Genomic DNA, 18153 nt, shown 5'->3' on the forward strand with positions numbered 1-18153 from the left:
TATTTCTGACTAAATACAGTGATAAAGCTGCTAGAGGTGCCACTAATGCAGAACCTGGTGGTGAGGCTGCAAAGCTATTGTGGGGAAATTAAGCACCTTGGCATTTTGGTTTGGTTGTGATTTTGATACACACATATCCTAACTTCACTCAGACAAGACACGAACCTTAATTTAGATCTCTATTAATTGTGGGAAGCTGTGTCTACTACTACAAATGGTTTTGAAAGAGTCAACTCAGGCCATGTGCTCTTTCCACCTCTCTGTATGTGACCCGACACTGAGAAGAAGTATAACAAAACAAATTCAGGGATTGAAGTCTGTCTTGGTCTTTAAGTAGACATCACAAGTGTAGCTTGCATCCCCCTCTGTATAGCTTTCCTGTGAAAGGATTCTTATTCACTAGCCTTACATTTTTTTCAGCCTACTGTGCTAAATATCATCATTACATTTGGTAGGCATTCTAACAGAACAGCAATACAAATCTGTTTCACTTGAGAAGCAAAGCCTGAGGTTCTTTAGGTTTTATAACACAGTGCTTAGTACAAATTCACTGAATTTTTCCAGTGCTTCACTGTGTGATTTTAGGAGTCTATTTTCCCCAGTGGCACACAAGTACTAAAATTGCACTGCATTGCATTTTGCTCTCAGTAGGTGGGAAAGTGCGTAGTCAATGGGTTATTTTCCATTCTTTATTTCAGTTTTATGCAGCCACAGGTGGGGGGTCTTTCAGGTGGTTGCCTACGTTTACTAGGCACTTTAGAGTCATAGACAAGCTTTCTTAAAAGGATCTTGCAAAACATACCAATGTTGTCAATCATGCAGTAAAAGAATTTCATCCTGTGTAAATAGGAATAACTTTCAAAATCTCTCGAACTGTAAAAGGCATCACAATGAATGTCAGCAGAAAAGGGATCAGCCATCCTCTGTTTGGTAAGGGACACAAAACAATTTCACTTGTTTATTGTTTACTTGTCTCCTCCCCTTCTCCCCAGGTGTGATCTCTCTGCTTAAAGGCATACAAAGCTAATGGAGGATGTCATGGTACTTCCTAGCATTTCCTTTTCTAGCACTGAGGCTACTGACAGACCACAAAAATATCTTAAAACAGGAAAAAAGGGGAAGTTGTCAAACTATTTAATATTTGGTTTCAGGCCTTTGAAAGGAACTTTGATCAGCAAACATCATTAGATCATGAATACAGACGTTCATATCCTATAAGACGTTGACAGCTTTCTCTTCATGCATAAGAAAACGGAACGAAATTGTACGAAGATACCCCTTTCTTTCCCAAAGGCAAAACTAAAGAGAGGAACCTTCACCCACTCCTAATACAGCACACACACTGAACAAAGCAATACAAAATACATCACATTTTTTTGGCCATTCACAGTTTGCAAGAAATGTACACGTTATAGCAAGACGTGAACGCTATAAAAAACCAACACATAAGGATATAAAATAGCTTAATCACTGTTACGCAGACGGCTTCCCTTCTGACTGTGCAAGAAATATCTCCCCCTCCCCAGCTTTAAAGTAGGCTTTTACATATACTCACTATGTGGGAACTGGTGCTTTTGTTTCTTATGACACACGTCCTCTTAGCTCGGTAACATTAACCACAGGACAGCAGCCAAGGTCATGTAAGCATGCTATCCTGCTAAGTAGTCTAAATCCTCAGAGAAATGCACTCTAAATGGGATGTCCAAATTATTTTAACCATAAGCAATAGGAAGAATTGTGAACATTTGGATGCGGTAATACTGTCTGCGTTATATGATTTTCTTTTTCTCAAAAGAGGGCTCAGCTATTTAGACACTGAGATGTACAAACTAAAAATAAGATTCTATGTCCCATATATTCAAAGGCCTATATTTGTTCACCCAAAATGGTAGCAGTTCATTAGGCCAAGTAGTTTTCATAAATAATAAACCTGGTCTGTACAATGTATTGATACACTAATATTTCAGAGAATGGCAAGCAGTTTCACCTGCAAAAGCATCAAGAATCTCCTGAATTTTTCCTAAAAAAATGCATTAAATGAAACAATGAATATTTACTTTTTCATTATATACTCTAATTTTAATGACAAAACACTGTCTTTCACCTTTCCAACATTTGAAATAGACTCAGCATGGGGCAGGTATTTACTCCCTCTGGAATGAAAACATGTTTTCATGTGACAGAATATTCTAATAGAACAGGTACCATAATGATTTATTTTTTTTTTTAACCAACAGTATAAAGCTTTATCCAGTCCGTGTACTATAGAACAATATAGGCTGTATGGAATATAGCAACACATGTCTATAAGTTATTAAAACCAGAAAATTCCCATTTAAACAAGGGTTACAATCTGTGCACTAAACACTCATTAATGGTTATGAATCAGAATAAAGGGGGAGGCCTTGTAGCAGGTGTGCATATCTATGAATTTCAATATATTGTAAAACTGTCTGTAGCCAACAGCTTCATCACTTGGCCTTTCTGAGCTTGGAGACAGGCAATTTTTCATGATTTTACTATTCTGGCCAAACAAAAACTTTTTAATTAAATATACCACATGATTCCAGATGTTTGTTTATTTGTTCCAATGAGGCTATAAAAATGCCTGAATGATAAAATTGGAGGACTCCTGCAAAAACAGGCTAGGCTGGAGTGCTAACTAAACATGAGGATCTCTCAGGAGACTGCATTTGCACAGTACTGTGTATGCTTTGAACCCAATTTCTCTGGAACTGCTGTAATATGTCCATGACTGGACTTCTTTCTTGTTAAAGATTATAAGGCCAAATAGCAAATTTAATAGACTTTTTTTAAATTTTATTGCCAGTTGCAGACTCATTGCATCATTAGTTCTCCTACATATCTAAAGAAGATTTTAGATGGGTTTATGGTTTTGGATCCCAAGTTTCCACTTATAGAAGCCAACGTTTTCTATGTTTTTCTGCCACTTTATAGTTATGCTGCTTGGAGCTTGAGCATTCTCATGGTTTCTTATTGCCAGCATGACAAAATGAGCTATGTTGTGAAACATCTGACACTTTCTAGTCTACTCAAAAATATGAAGTTACAGTTTTTTCCTCATTAATCATATTCCCTCTGATGTGACACTCCTATGGGTGACTGGGGGCCAAGCTGCTAGGTTAGTTTTGGCAAATATGGGGAAAAGTTGCAATGAAAACCTCAGAAATTATGGGTATGGCAACAAAATATGGAGAACAGTCAGGTCTTCATCAGTCAGACTGGGGGATGTGCACTGTGGAAAAATGAAAGTCTCGATAATATTCAGAAAAAAAAAAAAAAGTTGACAATTTTTAAAGGCTGCCTGTGCCTTGGATTCCTAATTCCCGTTAGATGCAGAAATGGGAATTGCTTGCCCAGCTCCTTAGATATTTAATAAAAAATTAATCTAAATTAGATTAACCAATTAATTACTCTCTTTTTGTCTTTTAAGGTCTTGCTGCAGAGAAACATACTTTATTCCCACAGAGACTTAGCACTCCAGGAAGTGATTCCCTATAGCTTACTTCTGGTCAGCTTGGTCACATCCCTTGGGTTCACTTTCAAACCACAGAATGCAGCAAAGGCTCATAAACTAAAATATGCTGCCATTTAAAACCAAATCTTACCTTTTCTGACCATCAAGAAAGACTTTGCACAAAACTGCAAGCCATTGTCTATATCATCCCCTACTCATTCACCCCACCCCAGTTTCACATGATGATTTGCTCTCATCATTGCGACACACTAGCTAACAGTACATTTTTTATGTTGAAGTTTTGATAATCTACAGTATCCCAATACAAATCCAACATTCCTTGTATACACAGACAAGATATTCTTGACCCTGTAACTGACAAGAACATGAATCCAATGACCTAGAAAATGTATCTCTTGAACCACATTAGTCAAGGTCACACTCAAATCAAACCAGAATTTGTTCCACATATGGGAAAGTCTTTGTGCTTTATGGAGAAACATACAGGAGCTGACAGAGGCTATGACTACTGAGCAATTGAGGTAAACTGGTCCAGAGAAGACCACAGCTCTTGGTGATGGTTCTATTCCAGGAAACAACCAGATTAGGGTTTAGGAGAGAGATGCTGCCCAATAACCTCCTTAATCTTTTATTACTGCTCAGTAATGAAACCATTCCATGTCTGAGAGCTGACTGAATCATGCAAATGTGTACTAGACATCTTGAGTCCTTCAAAATGCAAAATTTCTGACTGTGTTTCAATTCACTGAAGCAGGATAGATGTCTAACGCATTTTCAGATTCAAGGCAAATACCACTACAGGTGGCCTTCTGTTATCATATGGAAGCATTTCATGGCAGTAAGCCTTTCTCAGAAAACACACTTTCTAGCATTTCTCCCCACATATGTTGTTCAGTCATCTCTCCACTCTCCCCAAAAAGGAACCATATCGGCAAAACTGAGGAGGCCATAAACTAGAGTGCTGCTTGAAGGGAAAACTCAAAGGTATGAAATCAGCTGCACCACTGAAGAGATATGGGACAGTACTGCTCATCTGGTCTCCAAGTGTGAGTCTGGCGGTCTACAGGCACAACCAGGGGCTATGAGAAAAGCTTGCTTTTCTCTTAGATGCACCAGAAACAGGTCATAACAGAGTTCTTTAAACATCCAACATGATGTTCTCACACCTCCAGTATGCAAGGACTCTAATCCACCACTGACAGAGTTTCTCTTTGCAATCCCTTTAACTAAGGGAAACTTAGACAAAATCTTTTCTTAACCAAGTTTGCTCTCACGCTGGCACTCATCTTTACCATCACTTCCCTTTCTATGTTTCTCCTATGTCTCTTGTGCTTCCATTAACGTCCATTTCCCAAAGTGAAAAACTCAGCAAGGCACTAGATCTCAATTTTTCATTTCATACAGGCAAGCCAAATGAGATTTTTTTTTTATTTTTTTTTTCCCCCTTCACAACAGACTACTTATTTTAGTCTTCTCACAAAGTGCCAAAAGAAGAGGATTTCCACCCACTCCCCTCAAGGCTAAGTGATGAGCATAGCACAACTCAATGTTGGGACATATTTTCTGGCATTAATAGAAAATGTCACAGCTTATTTTTGAGTGTTCCTGCCCCTGGAAAATATGATCTTGACTGTTCCATGCTACTGAGAACATTATTTGTTCATTTTTTTTAGGTTATTCATCCCATGGTCAGAAGATCCTGGCCTAAGAGGTATGCAATCCATTATTCAACATAACATTATGCAGCTTAAAATCTATTTTCAAAGGACACCTCATGTAAACTAACAAAGAAAAATTCTCACTATTCACAGCATCTCTGCCTGACACAAAACTTCCATATACTGTCTGAAGTTCTCTTATTCATTCTATTCTTAGTTACTAGACAAGTTAAAGCAAATACTTCTTATATACATATATAGACACCTTTTATTAAAAAAATATTTTAAGATGCCTAAGATTAAATGAATGATAAAGTACTACCCACAGGTTTTTTACTATTATTTTCTTTTTGGACAGCATACAATGAGCTGCTTTATGCAGATATACAGAAAAATCAATTGATAAGCATAAAGTGCAGCTCACATTAAAAAAAAACCAACCTGGTTATGATAAGTTGCTACATAAATTGCTTTGCAGCTTTCCCAGCAGCTAATTTCAAACTCTAAAGAAGCCTCTGGCTCACAAACACAATGTGTACCTAACAACTGTTAAAATAAAACAATAAAATAAAATAAAATGTTGAAATAAACCAATAAAAACAGAGAAGACTGCAATGATAATATAAACATGGTACTTACTATTCTGGAAGTAAGGTTTTATGCAAACCTCTTTTTATGTCGCTGATTTAAGGACAATATGACTTTTCAGAATGCATATGGAATAAGTTGAAAGCCTTCAAAAATAAGAACTTTGTGTATTAAGATTTCTTATTAAGAAGTGCATGTCAACTTTATAATTTTACTTCAGGAAGTAAAAAACTCTAGACCAAATTCTTGAAAAAACAATAGACATTAATAGCTCCAGATGAACCTGAGAATATTTATTTCTAAAGTATGAGCAGACTGAGCAAACTGGCACAGAACAGGTAAATCCCCAGAGAATAGTTTGGCACTTTCACACATCACATCAATCATATTACTCCCTCTGGCTCTCCTAACTTCTACCTTTCTCCTACAACACCAAATCTTGCAAATAGTAGGTCGTCTTCTACATCTATTGGATTGTCAATTCCAGCACAACTAGATGGCTAAACGCCTGTCATGCAGCATAAATTACACTTCTGTCTTGCCCTAGTGTATATCTCAACTCCTACAATGCTAGTAGCTAGTTATGTACGGTACACCCTAAAAATGAAACAGAATGCATTCTTTATACTCATACCAGCCATTACTGAAAATTTAATATGCCGAACACTTGGAGTACAACAGCACAGTATAATGATCACAGGGAAAAAATGAGAGAGATAAAATTTAGGTGTCTCTCTAAGAGATTATATGCCTGCATGCTTTTGCTTGCTTAGCAATGCAAAAGTTTGGAAAGATCTTAATTCCAAATCATATCTTCAACACAGTCCTGTTAAACAGAAACAGAGCAGAAGGAACCTCTCATTTCCTTTGATCAAAAATGCTTTATAAAATTACCTTCAGAGGGTTAATAGGAAGCTTAAAAATATTCTGTTCTTGGATTTCTAGGCATTACTTCTGAATGCAGTTTTGACTTTCAAGCTCAGATTAGACTGTTATAAAGAATAAGAAAATGCACCTGTCAGTTGACTGAAACATAATACTAGAATAAATAACTTTTCATTTAGGCACTCATCATTCAAATATGAAATGAGAAAATGTAACCTCTATACATACCAGAACACTTAGATAATTAACCGAATAGACACCAAAACTGGACAGTGTATTTGTTCAGGAAGTTCTTACAAGCCAGAATAGATTGGAACTATTAAACCTTGGCATAAATCCAAGCTAAGGCTCTAAAAACTACTTACATAAATACAGGCTTAGTTTTTAATGGAAACTACTTCTTCTTCCTTTTACCAGTAAGCTATGGGGCAGACTTACCATTGGTTGTTCCCAGAAACAAGAGCACAAGAAAAGGAATCATTTGTAAAATGTTACTGGAAACCAAATGACTTTGGCAAATGACTAGATTTTCAAGCAAATTAGGTAATCGGCAATGTTACAAAATATCTGTTTATAGAAAAGGCATCCAGAACTTTTTTTTATATGGGAAAAACAGATTTTCATGATAGTCATGAGAAGTAATATTACTAAATCGAGATAGAGTGATAAATTATTATTTTCGACACCAAATGGAAAGGCTGTTCTTTTCAGAAGGCAATTTGAGTTTGAATGCTTAGACATAGAAAGGAACTTCCTTACCAAAGATGCCATTATAAAAAAAGGAACATACACCCTGAGGGGGAAGGAGGATGGAAGCCTTTTTCCACACATGAACCAAATTTTCCTTATAATTACATTATTACTATTTAAAAATTTCTTTTCCTATCAATTTCAACTATGTTAAGAATTGAAAGCTCTATTTAAAGATTTCATATGTACTCAGTTAATAAATTGTCTATAAGGAACAGGAGGGTACCTGTGCCATACACAAAAACCACTCAAAAATACACTACATTTCATCACTTTTGTGTATTGGGAGCATGGACATTTCCATTTTAAATCAACAATAAGTAATTGATATTTTATTTCTTAAAGATAAATGCCAGCAGAAAGAATGGTGGGGCGATTTTATTTTGTTTCTGCAGAAAATTTAAAAACAAGAACAATACAAGCAATGGAATTCAAAAATAAATGTAGCACCTTGTATGACAAAAAGATTTGTCTTTTAACAAAATTGTTTTATCTGGGTAAGAGAATTGTATAGATTTCACACAAGTAAATCACTGGTGCCTAAAACCATATGAAATTAAATACCAAATGCTAGTTTAACAAAGACCAAGAAGAGACCCTTAGGAATTTGAGATCATTGTTTTGGAATCAAAACAGAAGTAAAGCTAGCTACAAAATTACCACTTTGGAAGGCTTGCCTAATGGGACAGCAATTAGATATCAAAGAATTACATCATATTACTGTCAGGTTCCCCAAATGTGCAAAGAAAGCCAATACGTTTTCTGCTAAAAAACATGAACAGTGGGACTGCGTAAAGGTTCAGCTTAGAAAAGTGGGTCTAAGCAAAGTAATTTAATGGGGAAAAAAAAACAAAAACCAACCCAACAAACAAACAAAAAAAAAACCAAAAACACAAGCAAAAAAACAAACCAAAAAACCAACCTAAAACCAGTTTCCCCAAATTTCTAGAAATTTTCTAAAGTTTAAAAACCTTCATCCAATATTTATTTTTCTTCATGTATTTATTGCTTTTCTTCACATGTCTCAAGCATTATAACACTTGATATAATATTTGCACTGATTATTCCATACATTCCACACTGTTGCCACACTGCCATATGCTGTTTCTATTGGTTCTGTAAGTGCAAGAGATATTTTTGCAATTCCTGAATACTGTCTGTGCAAAAAATACAGAATCAACCCCAAAAGACTAGATCCTGTCTGGAAATAATACACTGTATTCTTGAACATGAAAGCTATAAGATGCATAGTGCAATGCATACAGAATCACATGGTTTTGCTCTCCCTGCAAAAATCATAGCTAAACAGTGTGAGAAATTGTCCAAGTAAAACTACCATTCAAACACGTATAGCTTGCTCAACCTCTCCCGCATAATCTCTCCCAAATCAATTTATAGTTGCACCAAACCACTTGCAGGACTTTCAGATTCTGGTAAACAAGTTTCTCCAGGGACAAATAAGAGCACTCATAAACTTACAGCATTCTTTCCAGTTTGCATTGAAAACTGCCAATATTTACATATGCAACAGCTGATTCAATCATATTTTACAACACTGAAAGCATTCAGTGAAGAAAAAAGAAAATATTCAGAACTTCAATAAAATAGCATGTTTAAGTATTTCATTCTTTTCTTGGAGATTTGTCTATTGACTCCAATTAATCTTTTATGGGCTTGTGAACACAGAGATTTTGCTTTGTATAAAAGAAGTTGACTGAGGTAATGGGCCCTGCCAGCAGGTCAGTCCAAACTTTTCTTACAAGGCCTGGAATTCTGGAAAACTGTCTTAATTATCTTGTGAATATATTCTACAAATACAGATAAAAACTTAGTGGATCCAATAAGAATGTATCTTTTAGGACCAGTTTTACCCTTTCTTTTGGATGACACTTCCTCATTTACTTTATTTATAACTGTGCTTAATCATCTAGGAAATTTTCAGCATGTTTAGGCACTGACAACATTCTTTCATTCTACTTATTATGTATAAGCTTATCTGAAAATCAAAGCCACAACACACATCTTGGAAATTAGGGGACAGTGGGGCGCAGTTATTTTAAAATCCAGGATTTTGGATTAGTCCTTTATCTTCAAAAAGTTCCAGTTACTACATGAGCTCAGTGTCAGAACACAAAGCACTATAGCACTTTCAGGATAGCTTATTTCCAGTACACCATATCAATTTACACCAAGACCAGGATATAGCTTCACACCCATCTTTAGCCCTAGCACAATGACAGTGAAATAGGCTACAACAAATTAAAGTCTAATCAGTTGCTTTCCTCATCCTTCCCACTTGAATCACAGGTCTTTGCTTGGCTGCATTGCCTGCCAGATTCTTTCAGAAGGTTTCAAGTAATAAGGCATTCTACTAATACCGTCTCAATCTTCTTCAGTGCTCTAAAATTTCAGCACACACTAAAACTAAGCTACCATCAATTCCTAAATGTAAGGCTGACTTTGATTACAGTATCCTATACAAAATGTGCCACTACACAAACGGTTTCCATGATGGAATCATGGAATCAGTGTGTGCAATGTGAGAAATAAATATCAACATTGCTTTCATTGTAAACTGAAAAAACGCTGCCAGCTTTATGAATTTCTCCTTTTTTAGAATACAGATGAAAGAGCTTGGAATGCTCCCTTCCTGATTCAGTTTTTCACCCGTTCCCTGAACCTTTTGCCCCGTAGGTATGCAGAAAGAATTTGAGAATTTGCCCAAGGTGCTTTTTAAGTTCAAGGATTGGTTAAAAATTAAATACTGATCTGCCTTTAATGTTGAAAACCAAAAAAAAATCCTTTTTTACTGTAACAAAAATGTGTTAACATTTCAAAATTATAGACCTACATTGTTGAACTACCAAAAACCTCTCTCTTTACAAATATTAGAAAGTTTACAAATTCTCTCAGAATTACTATTGCTGCATGTAATCATCTACTTAGCAACATTTAAGTACTCTAAGCTCTTTACATTTTTTTCTCACACACACAAAAATATCATTGAATGTTATTATCCATAGGTTTATTTGCTTTCCCAGTAGACTACCTTTAAATCGTATTTAACATGAGTTAAAATCTGTAATCTTGACAGGTACAGTTTTCTCATCTAGTGCTTGAAAGGCACAGTGTTTACTGCAAGGTGTCAAATGCAGCACTCACTAATACAGAGAACACCTTACAGCAAAGCTTACTACCTTGCAGCAGTTCTCTCCAATAGAAAGTTTAGCTCATACCTCTGTGATTGGTGAGATCTCTAGATCCTGAAGGCAGAGGTGTATAGTGCATCTCTGGAGAGGTAGAAGCAACATCATTGGAGGCCTGTGTGATAAAACAAACATTATCAGTCTCAGAGAAAGTCAGTGATTATGCAAAGAGGATGCACCTGTGCTATTATGTGGTTACAGGTGCTCAGAGTTACCAGTCACTGAGGATTAATTGGGTTTTGTTAAGGCTGCCCAGTCCTTCAAGATAGCTGCACTCACAAGAGTTTACATAATGATATTAGGTATCATTACCAAGTGAGTACACACAACTCACAGCTTCAGAAAATTACCATTTTTATCAGAAAATCTTTGGGCAATGTTAAAAATGTTCTTCTTGGTGAAACAATTTAATATTTTGCTGAAGGAAGTTATAAGTGAGTCCACATATAAGGAGACAGAAAATAGAATGCTGGGATAAGGTACCATACTTTTTAAGCAAAAATAAAACAACCCACAAAACAAAACCAGATTCTGCCATTCAACTGTTCTGTGAGCTAAATGAAGGGATGTCTTAAAAAATTAAAATGCCTATAATGCAAAAAAGCAGACAAGTATATAGAATTTTAATAATAAAACCCACACCAGAAGTCTAATACGTTTAAAGAGGTGAGTACCAAAAAGACTTGCGCAGAATCCTTGACAGCAAAATATTAGGGGAGGAGAGTAGAAATCACGATCTTTCCCTATAATAAAAGTTTCAAGATCCTATGGTCCTGATTTAAAGATTAGACTCTGGAGCTATAGTTTGCAAGAAACTGATCATCCAGATGGATGTTTCATCTGAAGGGAAGAGCAATATAAAGTCAAGATAAGCCACATTTACCATCTTACTTTTTAGTTATAGAGCAGCAGCCTTGCATTCTTAAAAGGAGACATGAAAAAAGGGATCATGTAGGTGAATATGAATCATCATCACAGTTTTTAAAAATCAGTTTAACTTAGGTGGATGGATACCATGATAGTGATATGTTCCGTTTCAGGTACAGAGTTTGCTTAAGTGTTTACAATCTACCCATTGCAACATGAATAAAAGATTATGCATGTTTAAGATGCAAAAGATTTAATAAAAGACACAAAGGACAGCGTTTCCTAAAAGTTACATGATAATTCTAATAGAAAAGATAAGGCAAATAAAGAGAAGATCTACAAACTATTTCTTGAATTTCATGTTAATTTTCTGAAAGGAGTCTTCAGAAAATAATTGTTATCTACAATGCAGGTTACTCCCTACTCATACCTTGGCTTATAAACTGCAAAAGTCAATCAAAGGAATACACCTCAAACTTACTTCTTATTTTGGAATTAATCATATCCTCAAAATGTATATATTTTTTAATTGAAATTATTTTAAAACCAGGTTTACAACAGCCAGTCAAGATAAAAGTGTAAAATATAGCTGTAATGTTTTGGAGAAGAAAAAGCCTAAATAGCAATTCAAAGCTTGATTGCCAAACTAAACCTGAGACCAACAATCAGAAATCCACAACAATGAAAATAAGTAACAGTAATAGAACAGAATAGACTAGACTAGAATAGAACGAATAGAATTGTTACTGACGGAAAGGCGTTTAAGATCATCTAGTTCCAACCCCCCTGCCATGGGCAGGGACACCTCACACTAAACCATCTCACCCAAGGCTCTGTCCAACCTGGCCTTGAACACCACCAGGGATGAAGCATTTGCTTCAGGATACGGTTGGCTTTCTGGGCTGTGAGCACACACTGAAGCCAGCTCACGTTCATTTTTTCATCGACCAAAACCCCCAAGTCCTTCTCCGCGGGGCTGCTCTGAATCTCTTCTCTGCCCAACCTGTAGCTGCGCCTGGGATTGCCCTGACCCAGGTGTAGGACCTTGCACTTGGCATGGTTAAACTTCATGAGGTTGGCATCAGCCCACCTCACAAGCGTGTCAAGGTCCCTCTGGATGGCATTCCTTCCCTCCAGCGTATCAACCGAACCACACAGCTTGGTGTCATCAGCAAACTTGCTGAGGGAACACTCAATCCCACTGTCCGTGACACTAACAAAGATGTTGAATAAGACCGGTCGCAACACTGATCCCTGAGGGACACCTCTCATTACTGGTCTCCAGCTGGACACTGATCCATTGACCACAACTCTTTGTGTGCGGCCGTGCAGCCAGTTCTTTATCCACCGAGTGGTCCACCTATCAAAGTGATGTCTCTCCAATTTAGAGACAAGGATGTCATGTGGGACAGTGTCAAACACTTTGCACAAGTCCAGGTATATCACATCAACTGCTGTAATAGCCTGTAAAGGCTGTAATTTAAAAATCTTCTTTGTCATAGCTATACAACTCCAGATCACAGAATCATAAAATGGTTTGGCTTGGAAGAGATCTTAAAGATTGTCTAGTTCCAACCTCCCTGCCGCGGGCAGAGACACCTTCCACTAGACCAGGTAGCTCAAAGTCCCATCGTACCTGGCATTGAACACTTCCAGGGATGTGGCATCCATTACTTCAGAAACCTGTTCCAGTGTATATTAAAATGTTAATAGGTGACTGAATAGTTTACTAAGCTTTTGCTTGTATGTCAGACCATAGTTATAGTCCCATTTTTGTCCCTAGCAAAAATTAGATCATAACATGAAGACACATCATGCATCAAAACAAACATCTTAATAGAGATAAGTTTGCCCAACTAGCAAGGATGCTACTTATTAGATATGAGTAAAAATCTAGAAAATCCCACATTCCCTGACTCATCAGTGATAAAATGACTTTTCAGGGTACCTTCTTTCCAGAGAGATTATGCTATGGACACAACTCTCACCTTCAGGTGCAGTGAATAATAGTTTGATTTTAGTGAACTGTAAACATGTGGCTCAATCTGCTATGATCTATGACATACTGGAAATCCTCTGTCTGATGACCAATATGAGCTGATGGAACATAACATCTCAGAGGATGAGATAGGTGCTAACACCCAATAATGTGACATCTGAAATGAATTCCATGGACAGGCAACTGTTCACAACTATCTTTTTTTCTTTGGGACAAGCTGTTTGGGCAAGACAAGAAGAAAAATGTCACTAACTATTTAACATAAGACTTCATCTCTGTAAATCACTCCAAAAGCTGGAGGAATAAGTGGTCTCATACCGTACACTCTAGATGTTATCTGCTTATTCAAGTGTTCTTATTTGGGACTCTGATAACAGTGAAGGTTTCTCTTTGGTACTTTTAATCTCCATTTAGACTGTTGACAGCTTGATGATAGCTTTTCCTAAAATTACTGGAAGAGACTTTGCCTTTTCAGCAATATATCACTGAGCGAGCAAAATTCAAGAGCTTCTAAAAAGGATATTGGAGTGAAGGGGCAATTTAGCTTTATTTCCAATTTTAGGAAAAGCAAGAAGAGGAGGGTTTGTTTATTGGTGTTTTGCTGTTATTTTATGTACAGTATATAATTCCCTGTCAAATATAGAACAGCTTTCATTACCTTGAGCTAAGCAGTCAGTTAGAGGAACTTTAATTCTATGGAATATCACCCATGGTTAGGAGTGTTTTGCACAAGCACTGGCTAAAGTTCTGAATCACATTTCTGAATAAGCCTGTGCACCAGCAGAACGACTATTTGTTTTCCCTACCACGTACTGATACTTGGCCCTAAATTATTTTCCAGAAGGATTTGTATAGACTATATTACATTTAATATTCACAGGAATATTTTGACAGTGATGGCATTGACATGTGACAGTTATGTCTTCAAGTATTGGTGACATATGCATCAGAAGTTCTTGTTGCAGTGGAAAGTAATTACAAGTACACGTATCTTCAAGGAAATCTGGTTAAATGAGTGGTAGCTTCAATTTTACAGGAACACCAAATAGCTCAATAAAGAAATTCTAACAGTATTATTACAAGAAAAGCTTGTATTCTTGCAAGCATTATAGTCATTCAAGTATATATCATAGTACCGGGTATAAAATTTACAAGGCCAGTAAAGTAATAAGGTTAGGCTACCCACAGCCTAAGTTATGCACATAACCTAATATTTGCTGAATTGAAGTATCTCTGTCTTCATATTAACTTGTAAGATTTATCTGAGCTAAGAATTGTAGTGCTTAACACTAAATAGATTGTAAAAGAGTACCAGAGTTTCAAATTATCATCAAAGTTACAGATACTTTAGAAGCTGCATTAAAAAAACAAACAACAACCAAGCAAAAAAAAAACAAAAACCGAACCAAACCAAAAATACCCCAAACAAACAAACCCCTTATTTCTAAGGCATAACGCAAATTTTTTACACACCTATACACATTAGTAACTGTAGTAGCCATTAATGCATTATACCTGGAAAATTTTACAATACAGGAAGAACAGCAGCATATTGGCATGCTCTTACAAAGGTTCAATAGATATGCAATGTACTTATGGAAAGATGGAGTTAAGTAAAATTGTTTAAACAGACACATACATTACAAAGGAAGATTTCCTTAGCTAAATACATTTAATTCCAAAATATTTTCAGAGGCTATCACAGAGAGCAATTTAAGTTTGAACAAAACATCATCCGAAAGAAAGATGGCAGATTTCCAAATGAGATGTGGTAGCAAAATCAAAAATAACAAAGAAATTATTTACTACAGAGCTCAAGACATAGACTAAGGATTCTCTTACACATGTTACATCAGAAAGATTTTAAGTGTTTGGGATTTTTCCTTTGCAACATGCTTGTAATCTAGTCTGGGAATATCTCAAATCTCCAAGATCTCAGAGTTTGACTCATGCATTTTTTTTTTAAGGAACTGATGAAGAGGCAAATTTCTTGGGGACAGCATGATACTCATTCTCTAAGTCTGACCCACAATTATCAAGAATGCTTGTGTTCTGTTATACTGTTGTTTATTTTCATTCATCACAGTTCTAACACTTGTCAAAGTCATCTAGTAAGGTCACAGAGAAATAACCTTAGCACTTTAAGAGCTTGTTGCTTCTCATTTAGTGATTTACATTCAAATAAAACCAAAAACAATATTGTGACATTGCAGTGATCAGCCCAGTGGTATATATCACATTATCAGATGCAAAACTTGAATTTATTAAGAAAGTATGATTTATTTTAAAAGATTTTTTATGTATCCACAGGCAAACTACTATTAAGAATGAAGGAAACGATTGCATTTCCATTTTTTAAACTGACAAAAGCATTTCTCCAGAAAGGTACATGATTAACGGGACAATCTGTGGTATAGTTCCAACTTAAAGGATTTGCTTTTCAAAACCTTTTCCTTTTATGTAGAGAAACAGTAATATTTTTCCAATAAGCTTGTTCTGTCTCAAATGTACTCGGTACTCTAAAACTAATCATACTTTAACAGATACATAGCTTATTACAGTTTTAATAAAAGTCTACACAAACATCTGCTTAAGCTAAGGAGTTATTTTGGATCTCTTGGGCATGCATATCTTCACCAGAGATACATTGGCAAGAGCCTTCAATAATTCATATATATTTTGAAACCTGCCATGAGCCAGAAATATGTGCCAGCAGTATGTATTCACAGTCCAGAAAGCCAACTGTATACTGGGCTGCATCAAAAGAAGCATAACTAGCAGATCAAAGGAGGTGATTCTGCCCCTCTGCTCTGCTCTCATGAGACCCCACTTGGAGTACTGCATTCAGGTCTGGTGTCTTCAATATAAGAAGAACATGGAGCTCTTGGAGCAAGTCCACAGGATGACCATGAGGATAAGGCGACTAGAGGACCTTCCATACAATGACAGGCTGAGAAAATTGGAGCCGTTCAACCTGGAGAAGACAGGACTGGGTGGAGACCCTATAATAGCCTTCCAATACCTAAAGTGGACCTACAGGGATGTTGGAGAGTGACTTTTCATCAGAACCTGTAGCGACAGGACAAGAGAAAATGGGTTTAAAATTAAACCGGAGGTACTTCAGTTAAGATATAAAGGAGTTTTTTACTGTGAGGATGGTGAGGCACTGGAACATGTTGACCCAAAGTGGTAAATGCCCCATCCCTGGCAGTGTTCAAGGCCAGGTTAGATGGGGCTTTGGGCAATATGGTCTAGTGTGAGGTGACCCTACCCATTGGTAGGGGTGCTAGAACTAGATGATCTTAAGGTCCATTCCAATCCTAACCATTCTATGATACTATGATTCTATTTGTGCACCAATACATCAGCAATGAGTTGATTCAACCCCTGAAACACTGACAGCAACCACTCAGATGTATTAACCCATGAGTATATCAGACCATCATGATTTGTTCGCATTTGCTATAAACTGTACAGAAACTTGCCATGGAACTTCTCCTCAATATTTTTTTCCCCAAAAAATTAAGAAATAACTAACAAGAAATTAATTGTTTACTGACTAATTAATAAAAAAACATGTTTAAATGTTTGATGTGGAACACAGTCTGCCTAATAAAGAAAAAGAAAGACTTAAATGCATTAATTTGGGGTTGAATTTATGACATGCTTGCAGAGAATATCAAAATACTACTTTAGAGGCACTGACTCTTCCCATAAATTTTCAGAGGATCAACCACAATGGGGCTTTGATTTCACTGTGAGATCTTTGAGAGCTCTTTGATAGCAGAAAAGTTTACAGGAAGCAACAATACACCAAGACTTTAACCATTCCCTTCTAGAGGATGGTTAGGGAGGAACACCTTTATTTACAATGTATTTGCTTTTCTACAATCTCAGGACCTGTGAACCCAGTGAAAGAAAGGGATAAAGTGTGAGAGAAAGGATAATACAGAGACTAGAAAATATGCAGAAGCAGGACCTGACAGTACCAGTATATATGGCAGGCTACAAAAGGCCTTGATCTCCCTAGCTGTGTACTAAGCTAGAGCAGTCAAATAAGCCTGCCTGAGTTTGCAGCTGATCTCAATACACTGTTATGTTCTGGAAAACCAACAGGTGGCATGGCATGCTTACATGGAAAGACGGCTTTCCTTGATGAAATGGGATTTCCCAATTCCCCTGCTCCACATCCAAGCATCATTAACTACAAGTTAGCAGTTGCCTTTAGTAAACCTCCAGCATAAATTGAGTCACATTAATTAAGGGGAAGAGGCAGAAACAAATACGTGATGCTATCACAACTTGTCCGATCTTTATAGGCTTATTGAGATGACCTCCTAACCTGGCATAGAAATAGTGCTTATTTTAAAATGTGGTTTTAGATGTCTGACCATGGCACTGAAAAATATAAGAACAAAGCAGATGAATATTGAATGAACGGGGGGGAAGGAAAAGGAAACTGTGTTTCTCATATTTTGATGAATGCCACAAAGATCTGAATGACTGTCAGCAACAGCCAGTTTTAAGAAAATTAAAAATAGTAATTTAACCAGTCCTAATAAAGAAGACAAACACAATCTGATTATTCTGAACCAATATGACATTTTTATTTATTTTTATAAAAGTATCTCATTAGAAAGAATTTTCTAGGGAAATAGAGGGTCTTTTTCTCAAGTTTATTTTTCTTATTAATAATAAAGA

The 18153-nt window shown here is 36.4% G+C and overlaps 1 protein-coding gene across 2 annotated transcripts in view; it reads right to left on the bottom strand.

Moving 5' to 3' along the window:
• The window catches only part of LRMDA (leucine rich melanocyte differentiation associated), a 677461-nt gene that overhangs the window by 99235 nt on the left and 560073 nt on the right, over nt 1-18153 (bottom strand). For both annotated transcript variants that reach the window (XM_062639160.1, XM_062639150.1), the window contains one exon: nt 10617-10701. In XM_062639160.1, coding sequence (XP_062495144.1) covers nt 10617-10701 — 85 coding nt within the window. The remainder of the gene's footprint in view (nt 1-10616; nt 10702-18153) is intronic.

This window comes from Pezoporus occidentalis, unplaced genomic scaffold (assembly GCF_034315485.1).
Source record: "Pezoporus occidentalis ecotype Australia unplaced genomic scaffold, CSIRO_AGI_Poc_V1 ctg116, whole genome shotgun sequence".
In the NCBI taxonomy this organism is placed as follows: Eukaryota; Metazoa; Chordata; class Aves; order Psittaciformes; family Psittacidae; genus Pezoporus; species Pezoporus occidentalis.